This window comes from Nicotiana sylvestris, chromosome 9 (genome assembly GCF_000393655.2).
Source record: "Nicotiana sylvestris chromosome 9, ASM39365v2, whole genome shotgun sequence".
NCBI lineage: Eukaryota > Viridiplantae > Streptophyta > Magnoliopsida > Solanales > Solanaceae > Nicotiana > Nicotiana sylvestris.
In genome coordinates this window covers 188,010,648-188,023,934 of record NC_091065.1, presented here as the reverse complement: position 1 = coordinate 188,023,934, position 13,287 = coordinate 188,010,648, and the positions used below count along the sequence as shown (strand labels likewise).

Sequence of the window (13,287 nt, the reverse complement as noted above, 5' to 3'; positions counted from 1 at the left end):
AGTACTTTAGAGAACTAAACATGAATGGCTGCTAGACAAAGAATGTTGCTCTCCAAATCAAAGAATATACCACTCAAAAATAATATATGAAAATAAAAATTAATAGCAAGAAAGAATTACTCTTAGGAAATCAAAGAATGTACCATTCAAAAATAATATTTGAAAAGGATTAATAGCAAGAAAGAATCTTTTTTTTTTTTTTTTTTTTTTTGCTTATCTTGATAATGAAGCATCATCATCTTTACAACACCACAAATCCCTTTTAGAACAATCAACCTTACAAGAAAAGAACCATAACCTTCAGTTAAAAGTATTCATATAAAACCCCAAAGAAGTTGCACTAAACACATGTATAGTTCAAATATCTTGAATCAAGAATAGTTTCCTTTTTTAGTATCAAATACTTTAGTTCCAAAAATGGCTGATGGACAGCTAAAACCTGTAGCATCTTTGCTTTTGGTACTCAATTTTTGCATGTATGTCATTGTTTTAGGCATTGGTGGATGGGCTATGAACTTTGGCATTGATCATGGTTTCATCATAGGTATAATCATTATCTTCAAACACTTAATTTTACATTTTTTTTGTTAATAATTGTATTATCTGAGTCAGCTTATGTGTTCTTCGACTAATTACGTAGTTGCAGAGCCTGGTCTGACGCATAGGCATATCTAGGATGGGTTTTTTGAGTTTAACTAAACTCACTGCTTTCGGCTTGAATTCTGTAAAACTTTAAAACATGCACATAACTAAATGATGCTCATTTTGAACTCACTGATTCTAAATCAAGAATTCGCATCTTCTCAAACATTTTAAGAAAGATGGTATAAAAGGGCAGCACGGTGCACTAAGCTCCTGCTATGCGCAGGGTCCGGGAAAGGGCCATTTGTGCAAGAGGCTGTTTCCACGGCTCGAACCTGTGACCTTCTGGTCACATGACAGCAACTTTACCTGTTACGCCAAGGCTTCCCTTCGTAAAAAAAGATGGTATGTGGATTATAGTATATATACATTAATAGAGTTTGTATTTTTTAACAGGTCCAAGATTTAATCTTCCAGCACATTTCTCACCAATATACTTTCCAATGGGGAATGCTGCAACTGGATTTTTTGTTGTATTTGCTTTGATTGCTGGTGTTGTGGGAGTTGCATCAACCCTCTCTGGATTCAACCACATTCGCTATTGGAATATTGACAGTTTACAAGCTGCTGCTTCTGCTGCCATCATTGCATGGAGTTTTACGCTTCTCGCCACGGGGTAAGTCATTCAAAATTTACTATCAACTGGTGTGATGGGATGGATGAGATCCCTTTACCTTTAATCATAGATCTCAGGTTTAAGCTGTGGGAATAGAAAAACTTCTAGTAGGGAGCGTTTCCCCCTTTCTGGACTGTATGTGACAGGAATCTAGATTAGTCGAGCCAGTAGGTTCCAGATAACAGATGGTTATACGTAAAAGAAGTCACTCAAAGTTTAGCTTCCATGTATTGACAACGTAAAAGAATTTTTACACTAGTTGATCACTTAAAAAATAACTTGAGGTAATTTTGCCTATGATAAGTGAAACTAGTTACTCAGAAACAAGGCACACAACCTGCTACAACATATTAAATTCCATAAATAATGTAATTACACTGTCATTGTATAAAAGTTTGATCCAAGTCGTGATAATTAGTGTATCTCAAATTTTATGCAAAATATGCAGACTATGTTCTTAAATTTTATACAATTTTATCTTTATAATATGACAAGTTGGATGCTCTTTTGTGCAGCTTTGCCTGGAAAGAAATTGAATTGGAGTTACGGAATGCAAGATTGGTGAGTATATGATATAATTGAATTACTATGTTAATAGTTTTTGAAAAAGAATTATGTTACAAATATGTTAAATTTTCTATTTTGATCAATTTGCAGATAACAATGGAAGCATTCTTGATAATCCTATCTTTCACTCAATTGGTGTATATAGCTGCTATTCATGGGACATCAACAAGGAGATAAATGAGCTTGATATCTAAATCATAGAGTGTGAAGAGAGTGGATTGAGTACTTTTCCATTTTTTTTTATTTTTTTTTTGTAATTCTCATTCTTGTTTGTACAAATACATATTTGACTGAATTCGTATAAAATAAAGGGATAATGCACAAAATCCTCCCCGACCTATGATCATATTACCAACTACACACCTTTTCTTTTCGGGGGTCTTATTACCCCCTGAACTTTTTTTAAATAATATTATTTACCCCTTAAAAAGCAACAACCAAATGTGTGCAAGGTGGTGAAATACAGCGCCCAAAATGTATATTTCTTACTTAAAAACTTTTTTTCACCGTTTTCTCCTTCTTCCTTATTTTCCTATTTGCAGGCCTTCATTATCATATCCGGCCAAAAGGCAAAAACCTCATTTAATGGGTTTTATATAATACTTATTTGATATTGTCAGATTTGGCCGGAGAACGAAACTCCGACAAAGACCCTTGCTCCAACAAAACTCTAATGAACGAAACCATTTTGACGGTTCGTAGGTTCTTACTGAATCATGCTCGTTGCTCCCTCTAGTTGTACCTCTGTTTCTATTATTAAACATATTTGCTTTTAATTTCTGGGTTGATTTTGCATTGTATTGGATTTTTGCTCCGGCATTTCACCGTTGAAATGATGTCCCCCTTGTTCGTGCGAGAAGAGGTTTAGAAGCGAAGGAGACTAATTAATTTGATGTAATTAATTCTATAATGTCCCATCAAAAGATGACACTTGTACTTGTTAATCAATTTTAAAATTATTTTTGTAATTTCCACTTGCCTTTAAGAGAGCGTGCACACTCTCTATGCCATGTCAGCACTTAAGGTGGTGTTTATTACACTTTAAAATAGTTCAGGGGGGTAATAGGCCCCCGAAAAGAAAAGGTGTGTAGTTAGTAATATGGCCATAGGTCGGGGAGGATTTTATGCATTATCCCTAAAATAAACGGAAAAGGCCTAAAAATGCCACTCAACTTTCAGAAATGGTCTATCCATGCCATCCTTTAAAAAAAATGCTCATTTCATGTCACTGTCGTTACACATTTGGCCCATCCATGCCATTATTGACTAACGACTCATTTTTTTAAAATATTTATAACACCCACATTTCCACGTGTCATGTCGTTATTGGTTTGAGTTAACCCATGCCCCACTTAATTTTAACCTTGGTTAGGTCCATCTACCCAAACCCACCCGATTAAAACTTACCCGAATCATTAACCCAACCCAAACCCTTCATACCAAATCCCCTTCTCTCCAATCGTCTTCCCCAAGATGTAAATCATGGCGGTGGTTGTTATGACGATGATGGTGATGACCACCGTAACATATCCGAACACCATCTCCACTGCCACCGGTTGTCACCGGAAACTTCCACTCTTCAACCTTGTCTTCTTCTTCTTCTTCTTCTTCTTCAAGTATTTCTTCATCATTTTCTTGAATTGTTTCAATCACCTCTTCTTCATCGTCCAGGAGGAAGTCTTCGTTTCCTCTTCTGTTTCTTCTTCTTCATCACGAATGAGACGTAATCTTAGTTGTCCATCTTGGCCGGAAGCAAGGAGAGTTTCGGGCCGACCAATTTTCACCTCTGTCAACTCTAACCTTCCATCTTTTCTCACCGCACGCATGAAGAAATTTGGCTTTCCATCTTGGTTTAAGGACGATAATGGCGGCGGAAACTTCTTTTCTTTCTTCTCCGAATTACTTCTTTGCCAGCACCTTGAACTAAGTGGGAAGACGACCGGAGAGAAGGGGATTTGGTATGAAGAATTTGGGTTGGGTTATTGATTTGGGTATGTTTTAACCAGAGTGGTTTGGGTAGGTGGACCTAACCAATGTTAAAATTAAGTGGGGCATGGATTAATTCAGACCAACAACAACAGGACACGTGGAAATGTGGGTGTAATAAATATTTAAAAAAAAATAAAAATTGAGTCGTTAGTCAATAATGGAATGGATGGGCCAAATGTGTATCGGTAGTGGCATGAAATGAACATTTTTTTAACGGATGACATGGATAGACCATTTCTGAAAATTGAGTGGCATTTTTAGGCCTTTTCCGTAAAATAAATAAGTATTTCACAGTACGAGTAAGGGTCACAAACTCTATGATCTTTGGGTTGTGACAAACTTATGTCCCTAAGGCAGAGGCATATATAGTATTTGAATTATATGGGTGTATTGAACCCATTATATTATTAACATTATGGGTTCATATCTACTATTTGTTCATATTTTAGATAATTTTTATACATAAGTTTATGTTCTGTGCCAAATGTGCTGAAAGTACTGGATTCAGATGAACCAGACACTGTTACACTGGATCCACCCTACTAAGGGGGTTGCATGTAGCACCCTAGGTGAATCCCACATGAGGTAAAACATCGGGGAAATACTGGATATATAAGAAAACAAGTGTTAGACCCTGCTAACGCGTGTTAAAAAGTACATGCCTAGGTCCAAATGGGACAAATATAGCAAGTGCACAAATAGCCATTCTCAGAGACGCTATTTAGATATTACTTATTTTGTCCTGCAATTTTAAACTAAAAATCTTAACTTCAAGATAATTCCGGAAAAATTTAGACTGAGAAACTAAAATTCAGGATGAACTGGCTAATTCTTAAATAGCAGCCCTTTAGAGTGGCTACCTGGTGTCATTTCTACGACAAATATACAGGTTGGCTGGGTGTTACAATGAGGTAAAGTTAGAACCATTACATTCAAAACCAGAAAGACAATCATTCATCTAAAAAATATGCATCTACTTAGTGCAGAAGAATGAAAAGGGGTAACTACTGAAGTAACAGAATGGGAAGTATATGTTCAACTAAATCAAGAAATTATCAACAATATGTGCTGGTTAAAACTAGCAAAAACCAACAAAAAAGAAATTCTAATTTTAAGTTCCCTGTGCAACTAAAGAAACAGCTCTCCCTAAAAAAACTGGTAACATCGCGCCAAAAAGCTAACCACTGCCAAAAAAAACCAGGAAAGCAGACAAAAATCAAGGGGCGTCGAGCTGCTTTTCAAATAAAACGAGGATAATAGAAATATAAGCTTGTATAACGATGTTTCTAGCTCGTGATTGTTCAAGAAGATGAACACTATCATAAGTTTCTATATTCACTAAAAACCTCCAAGATGTTGCTTGTCTACTCAACCTTCATACTGTCCTCTGCATCACGAAGAACATTTGCTTGGAATCATAATGTAACGTGGTCTCTAGTCAACTGCCAAATCAGCGACACAACAACAAAATCGTAAGTCTAAATTCAGTGATAGATGGAGTTGCAAACTCATCATATTGTCCTGAATAATGATCATCAGCACCAGAAGTCCAGAACAAGCGATAAAACATTCAGAAAATGTCAGTGGTACTAGCCTCAGCCCTCAGGGCTTTGGTCTAGTTGAAAGAGCGCAACTTGTGATGTGTCGGTAGGGCGCACATCACAATTTCAAATCCTGCTGCAGACAAAAGCCTGGTATTTAAGTGAAGGGTAGAGGGACAAGCCCATTATCCGCCGATTTTTGAACCGTGCGCCACTGGCCCTCGGGAATTTCTTGGTTATTAAAACAAAAGTTAGTAGTACTTGTCTATAACTGAATTCAGTCCACATATTCCTCTATACATCTCTCTTGCCAGTTTCCTTCCAGTGTTAGCTATACTAACCGCACTCCACATGCATTCTACCTAAGCTTAAATTGCATATATCATGTGAACTATATTGCACTGTGTATAGTCATAAACATGAAGGGGAGCATTGACGTAACCGGTAAAGTTGCTGCCATGTGACCAGGAGGTCACGGGTTCGAACCGTAGAAACAGTCACTTGCAGAAATGCAAGGTAAGGCTGAGTATTATAGACCCTTGTGGTCCAACCTTTCCCCGAACCCCGCGCATAGCGGAAGCTTTAGTACACCGGGCTACCCTTTTTATAGCCATAAACCATCTTCACTTAAAAAGTCATTGATAAGGCATGATTGTATAATAGAACCGCCATTTGCTCTCGAGCAGACATAACAATGAGTTCCAAGAAAGTGCAGAACTATTTTTTCTTTTTTAATAGGGAGTGCAGAACTATTAAATCATTGAGTTACGAAAAGCAAGCATGATTTTCAGGAGAAAGCGGATAAAACGCAACAACTATTTCTGATTTTGATGACTTTTCGATGGTCATTTTTTTTCTTACTATCATCCTTTCTTTAAGATCAGATACAGAAATTCTTAATGAAACCAGACTAGAAGAAAGCAGTCAATTAAAAGCAAAAGCAAAGAACTCAATTTCAGATTAAGAGACACTTAACTATTACATCACCAAATATCAAATTCAAGGATAAAGAACATAAAGAGAAAGAGAAGGTCAAAAGTAGATCATCCAACTGATAAGAGCTATACATTTTCGTTCTTATATGCCTTTTCCGGTTGAAAACCAATGTGCCAAAAAACGACAACAATAACAACAGACCCAGTGTAATCCCACATGTGGGGTTTGGGGAGGGTAATATGTACGCAGAGGCGGAGCCAGAATTTCGAGCTTATGGATTCGGGATTCTAATCGTTAAAAGTTACTGGGTTCTAAATTAATCATTTATACATATTTAAAAGATTTAGTAAGACAAACACAGGGTTCGAATCAAAGTTACTGGGTTCGGTCGAACCCGGTCCCAACACTCTACCTCCGCCACTGTATGTACGCAGACCTTACCCCTACCTTCAAGAAGGCAGAGAGGTTGTTTTCGAAAGACCCTCGGCTTAGGAAACATAAAAGTACAATGTGCCAAAAGAAAAAGAAAAAATAGAAAGAAGGATTTCCAACCTGAAGTTATTTATTCGATCCTGCAAACACCTCAAACAAGCCACAGCAACTCTTCCAGGAAGTTTTTTGCACTGGTCGGGAAACCAAAGCTACTGGTGGCTGCATACATATAATTACAAAACGAAAAGTTAACAAGATCTATCTGGAAAACAATAAAGGTGCTTAGGGAATCTTACGACAGTCTCAAAAAGCTAGAGAAAAAGTGGCAAACCTGATCGTCAAGGGGAGAACCTTTCATCTCATCTGCTCGAACACTGGCATGAACTGCATGCGTATCACTGGAAAGCTCTAGTTTTTCTTCGTTTCGTAGGGCCGCAGAGGGCTTTGCATCTGAAGTTGCTACAGCATCATCATGTAATGTTGCGTTAGCTTCATTGTCCATTTTCTCTAATCCCGTATCCACCAAAACTTCTGAGACTCGGGTTTTCTCATCCATAACTCCCAAATCTCTCTCCTCATTTTCCTTTCCCGATGATTCAACGGAATGTAAGGTCCCTTCAGTTAACTGGTGTTTGTGATTCCGATGATCTTGAGGTGCAGGGGAACTTACCTCCCTGCCATTGGTCTCCCTATCATCATCATGCCTCAAATCCTCCACACCTTCATAGATTGGTTCAACATAGAAATACTTTGACAAATTAGCAATCACCCTTAATTGATACAACAACAGCTAAGCCTCAATGCTAAACAAGTTGGTGTCGGCCAATATGAATCCTCACTCACATATTCCCCATTTAAATTCATCTCAAGCCGAAGGGCAGACCGGTGCACTAAGCTCCTGCTATGCACGGGGTTCGCGGAAGGGCCGGACCACAAGGGTCTATTGTACGCAGTCTTACCCTGCATTTCTGCAAGAGGCTGTTTCCACGGCTTGAACCCGTGACCTCCTGGTCACATGACATCAACTTTACCGGTTACGCCAAGGCTCCCATTACATCTCAAGCCGACATTAAGAAAAATAAAAATAAAAACGAAAAGTACTACATAAGATCTCTATATTTCCGACTGACATAAGAAGCTGTAAGACTCCTAGAAAGCATAGGACCTAAAGTAACTGTATTAACATGACTAAGAAAAGCATTCCCAACTAATTAATATCTATATAAATCTATTTCTTACATTCTGCTCTATCTTTCGCTAAGTCTACACTGTAACAGCTACAAAGCGGACAAGAATGAAAGTGACATATGCCAGCACTGAAAGTTGAATGTAGTCATTAACTAATTATTACCAACAAAACGAAAAATCATGAAGTGAGACAATACAAACCGCGCATCATATACAAATCAGAGGCGGAGTTAGAAATTGAAGTTTATGGGTTCTGAACTTGCAATCGAACCCCTAACTCGTTAGTTACTGGGTTCGCAATTGAGTATTTATACATATTTAATGGATTTCCAAATATAAACCCAAAGTCTCAACAAAAGCTACAGGGTTCGTCCAAACCCGTACGTAGCACTCTCCCTCCGCCCCTGATACAAATAAACATAAAACGATACACTTGTATTATAAACAACTGAAATAACGGGTAACTTACCGGATAATAATTGAGACACACAAGAGTTAACAAGAGAATATAAGCCAAACACACAAAGCCAAAGTTGAAGGACAGATCAAACTGTAAAGATCTTGAGGACAAGTAAATGATTTTACAGATGCAGACAGTTATGTCCAGATATGATTAAGAATAGTAAAAGGCACACTCGAGAAGTTTTTCCTTTTGATCACATTAAAATATTAAATTTGTTGAAACTATCAAAAGAACAGTTTCTTTTACCAAAATCCTGGTTCCTAGTTGATATCACTTGCTTTACTCAATCAACATTTAGCTATTGTTGTTAAATTAATAATCCGGATTGGCACCACGTAAGGCCCACTAAAGGGTCATCATACCTTGTCTTACAACCTGTAGTACTGGCTCGATTAATAGGGATTGGCGCAGCATAGATACCATTAAAAGGCATACCTTATCTTACAACTAGTAGGACTGGCTCGACTAATTGGGATTGGCGCCACGTAGGGCCTACTAAAGGGACCTCATGCCTTATCATACAACTATAAGGTGGCTCAACTAATCTGGATCGGCAAATGGCAGAAATAGGATACTTCGGTGCCACTATTGATTTTTTGACCTTGGTAAGAAAAGTCGTGGTAAAAAAGTCTCCACCAGATTTTTGGAAAGCTTTCCTGGCAATCTCTAGAACTTTTGATATGGTGATCATCGGAATTTGCCACAAAAACATGGCAATTGTTAGAATTTTTCATATGGTAACCACCAGAATTTGCCACAAAATATGACAATCGCCAGAAATTTACATACGGTGATAACCAGGATTTGCAAAAATATGGCAATCGTGAGAAATTTTCCTATGGTTATCACCAGGATTTTAAAAAACATGGCAATTCCCAAGAATTTTCATATGGTGATCACCAGGAATCTAAAAAACATGACAATCACTAGAAATTTTCATATGGTGATCACCAAAGTTTGCAAAAACAGGCAGTCACCAGAAATTTTGATATGGTGATCGTCAAGATTTATCACAAAGACATGGCAATTACTAGAATCTTTCATATGGTGATCACCAAGATTTGTCATAAAACACTGTATTTGCAAGAAATTTTTATATGGTGATTATCAGGATTTTCAAAAACATGGCAATTGCTAGAATTTTTCAAATGGTGATCACCATGATTTGCCACAAAACATGACAACTTTCAGAATTTTCCATATGTGAAAATTGTGGCAGCGTGCTTTAAAATTCTACCAGTGACTTCAAAATTCTAAAAAGGTCTATCCAGCGTAACTTTCTGAATCTGGATTGGCGCCGCTTAGGGCCCACTAAAGCGGTCTCATACCTTATTATCTTACAACTTGAAAGACTATCATATGCCATTAACTTGTTCATTATCATATGTCATCAACTATTATTCCCCAAAAGAATACTGGTAAAGCATTTTATAGGGACAAGACCTTCATAAGGTCACAAGTTCGAGCCGTGGAAGCAGTCCTTAATACTCATTAAGATACGCTGTCTATATCACACCCTAGAGGTGCGGCCCTTCCCTGGACCTTGCATAGGGGTGCGATCCTTCCCTGGACCCTGCGTAGGGGTGCGGCCCTTCCCCGGACCATGCATTGTGCATCGTCAAACGCACAATACTCAATATCTCTACAGTACTAAGTAATGACGGAGAGTGAAAAGTGGCAATAAGGTCCATCCAGCGTAATTTCCTGAATCTGGATTGGTGCCACTTAGCGCCCACTAAAGCGGCCTCATACCTTATTATCTTACAACTTGAAAGACTATCATATGCCATTAACTTATACATTATCATATGTCATCAACTATTATTCCCCAAAAATAACACTGGTAAAGCATTTTATAGGAACAAGACCTTCATGTGACCTATATTTCACGGGTTCAAGCCGTGGAAGTAGCTACTAATGCTCATTAAGATAGGCTGTCTATATCACACCCTAGAGGTGCGGCCCTTGCATTGTGCATCAATAGACGTCAAACGCACGATGTCGTGGAAGCAACCACTAATACTCATTAAGCTAGGATATCTATATCCCACCCTAGGGGTGCGCCCCTTCCCCGGACCCTGCGTCAATGCATGATGTATCGTGCATCGTCAAACGCACAATACTCAATACCTCTACAGTACTAATTAATGATGGAGAGTGAAAAGTGGCAATAAGGGGATGAAAAATACCATGAGAATGAGCCTCAGTAGAAGTAACAGAGTTGGAAAATTGGCCATTATTAATATTGTGGGCAGCAGTAGCAGCATGTTTTTCTTGCAATTTCTTCTTTTTCTTGGCTGCTTTTCGTTTCTTCGCACCTGATGGCATGATCTTGGATTTGTCTCTTCTGATTCTCTTTCAATTTCTCAATTGAAAGAATCTGTTTCTTTCTCTAGTTTTTGCCTTTGTGGTGGCCTATGCGATCGTACTTCTCTGAAAAAGAGTGACAGATTGTGGCCGTATTATTTTTGGTTCTAAGACACAATTCCATTATTAAGAAGTTAACTGAATAAAATACAGTACTCCGTTCACTTTTAGTCGTCAAGTATTCTAAAGATAAATTTTCACTTTTAATTGACACATTTCACATATCTAACAGAAAAATAATTTATTTTTCATATTTTGCCTTTAGCATTAATTACTTATTTCGATGTACGTTAAATTACATTAACTCGATTATTTTAAAAAAAAAAATAATCCAATTGTAAAATACATGAAATCTTTTTTTGTGTAATAAAATCCGCTCATATTTCTAACAAGAAAAACGTTTGAAGTTACATTAGACCAAAGCTAAGTTCAGTCCGAAGACCTTAGGGCTAAAGTACTTGTAGTCTGAAGTTTGTTATAAGGTGGCTAAGTTTTAAATAATTTATAAATTTCAACTATTCTTTAAATTCTTTAAACAAGTATTGACTAATCACTAGGAGTTTAAATAAATTGTGTCGCAACTCTAAACAAATTAGTTACAAATTATATCGTAATTTTGAAAGAAATTGTTCCCAATTCTTGGTAGATCACCAGAAGTTTTATGAGAAATTTCACCAATTCGGGGACGCCATTGTTTACTAGGCTTCTTTTTTAAAAAGTACTTTTGAAAAATATTTTCGTGAAAAAATATATATTAAGGGTTGATAACAATTTTGCATTGAAAATTTTGATGAAATTTGTGAGTGTTAATATTAGTATTAAATATTAATAAATCACCAATCTAAAATACCACCATTTATAATGTAATATTATTATCCACAAAGAGCGTATAGGACTTGCATTTGTAAAATACAAAACACAACTCTACCGGTAGATTATATTCCATTCTCTAATTAGACATGTAATTTGTAGTATTAATTCGCAGTTATATAAATTTATGGCTTGGCCTTTAGCAGTTAAGAGAGTGTTTGGATTAGCTTATTTTAAGTGCTTATTGGATTTTAAGCACTTTTCTAGTTTGTGCGGTGTTTTTGGCAATAATAAAAAGTGCTTAAAAATACTTACTTTTAGGCACAAAAAACACAAAATTAAATCTGAAGCGAAAAGTTGGGTATAGCAACTTATGGCTATATATTTAAGTTCTTTTTCAGCCTCGAGGTAAAAGAATTTTTTTAACTAAAAAAAAAAAGAAAAAAAAATTAAAAGGGGAAATTACAACAACAACAACAACAATAACTACCCAGTAAAATCTCACAAAGTGGGGTCTGGGGAGGGTAGTGTGTACGCAGACCTTATCCCTACCCTGATAGGGCAGAGAGGCTATTTCTGATAGACCCTCGGCTCAGAAAGACGGAAAAAAAAAACAAGAAAAGACAATTCATTAGTAACTCCAGTAGAAATTGTAATAGTAACAGAAGCATAACAACCAAAAGATAAATGACATGCAATAACAGTAACCAGTAACTAATGTCTGAGGCTAAGATAAACAGTAAGGATGGTGTGGATTCAACATAAACCGGGGAAATTAATGACTATAAAAATAATAAAAGGAGTAAGTTCACCGAAAAAGTCTCTGTACTATCTAAATTCCCATCTTTATATATATAGCCATATAGGTTTGGTATAAATCACATAATCTTGGATAGAACTAAGGATTTTATTGATAGCACAGTACAAGTCATAATATTTAATTTTTTTTTTTTGATAAATGTAAGGAATTCAGGCCTAGCCATGATGTAGTCCGTTCAAACTATAGCTTTTAATTATTCTTTTAAGATCTTTTTCTTCTACATTTAAAGTCATGAAAGTGAAATTAATAATATATTTGTCTCATAAATTCGTACCAAATATAAAAACATTTATGAATTCTTTACTTTGACACAAGCCCTATTATGATTAATTTAGCATATAACTAAATTTTGCTGCGCCAAATACTTTTCTCTCTCTCTCTCTAGATTCAGCAAAGATTCATAGCTAGTGGTCCAAGAAAACAAAAGGATAAGATTTTTGTTTACTACAAATAGAAATAATTTTAACTTATAATGTTATATGCATGGTGATTAAGTCATTTATAAGTTAATTGCATGTAATTTATACGATAAATATTACTTGATAATCGAAGAAAAATGTTAACTAACAAAAACATGTTATAATATGTTAATTACACTTATCCAGTCAAAAAACATGTATTTAATTTATGCGACCGATGTATAGAACTTAATTTCAATTAAAATATATGTAGGATAAAGAAAAAAATATTGGCATAAGGTCCTAATATGACATCTAATTTTGACACATATTATTCTCTAGGCAAAGGTGTATCCACCCTATATATATCCTATAGATAAAATTCGAGACATTTTTGGAAGAGTAGCCCTCAAAATTGCTTAATTGCAATAATATGCTATAGCATTTCTAGAAGGCTGGCTGTACAAATTAAATGAGCTAGTACTAATTATGTGCATGGAGTTACAAAAAGTATATTT

At 36.2% G+C, this 13,287-nt stretch overlaps 2 protein-coding genes across 2 annotated transcripts; one reads left to right on the top strand and one right to left on the bottom strand.

Annotated features, from left to right (window-relative positions):
* The first annotated feature begins 312 nt into the window (after positions 1-312).
* On the top strand, positions 313-2,151 carry LOC104220604 (membrane protein PM19L-like). Its single transcript, XM_009771502.2, has 4 exons — positions 313-544; positions 1,039-1,258; positions 1,774-1,819; positions 1,916-2,151. Exons 1-4 carry the CDS (start codon positions 418-420, stop codon positions 2,000-2,002), a joined length of 480 nt encoding a protein of 159 aa, XP_009769804.1. The 5' UTR covers positions 313-417; the 3' UTR covers positions 2,003-2,151.
* A 2,616-nt stretch (positions 2,152-4,767) lies between these two features.
* Positions 4,768-10,825, bottom strand: LOC104220605 (uncharacterized). Its single transcript, XM_009771503.2, has 4 exons — positions 10,564-10,825; positions 7,055-7,443; positions 6,844-6,942; positions 4,768-5,256 (listed from the first exon to the last, which is right to left on the bottom strand). Exons 1-3 carry the CDS (start codon positions 10,700-10,702, stop codon positions 6,850-6,852), a joined length of 621 nt encoding a protein of 206 aa, XP_009769805.1. The 5' UTR covers positions 10,703-10,825; the 3' UTR covers positions 4,768-5,256; positions 6,844-6,849.
* Between the last annotated feature and the right edge of the window lie 2,462 nt (positions 10,826-13,287).

Coding starts and splice junctions, on each gene's coding strand:
- LOC104220605 (XM_009771503.2), bottom strand. CDS start 10,702: ATGCCATCAGGTGCGAAGAAACGAAAAGCAGCCAAGAAAAAGAAGAAA. Junction 7,444..10,563: donor TACTGAGGCTCATTCTCATG/GTATTTTTCATC, acceptor CAATCTATGAAG/GTGTGGAGGATTTGAGGCAT. Junction 6,943..7,054: donor GTTCTCCCCTTGACGATCAG/GTTTGCCACTTT, acceptor ATATGTATGCAG/CCACCAGTAGCTTTGGTTTC.
- LOC104220604 (XM_009771502.2), top strand. CDS start 418: ATGGCTGATGGACAGCTAAAACCTGTAGCATCTTTGCTTTTGGTACTC. Junction 1,259..1,773: donor TTTACGCTTCTCGCCACGGG/GTAAGTCATTCA, acceptor TCTTTTGTGCAG/CTTTGCCTGGAAAGAAATTG. Junction 1,820..1,915: donor AGTTACGGAATGCAAGATTG/GTGAGTATATGA, acceptor ATCAATTTGCAG/ATAACAATGGAAGCATTCTT.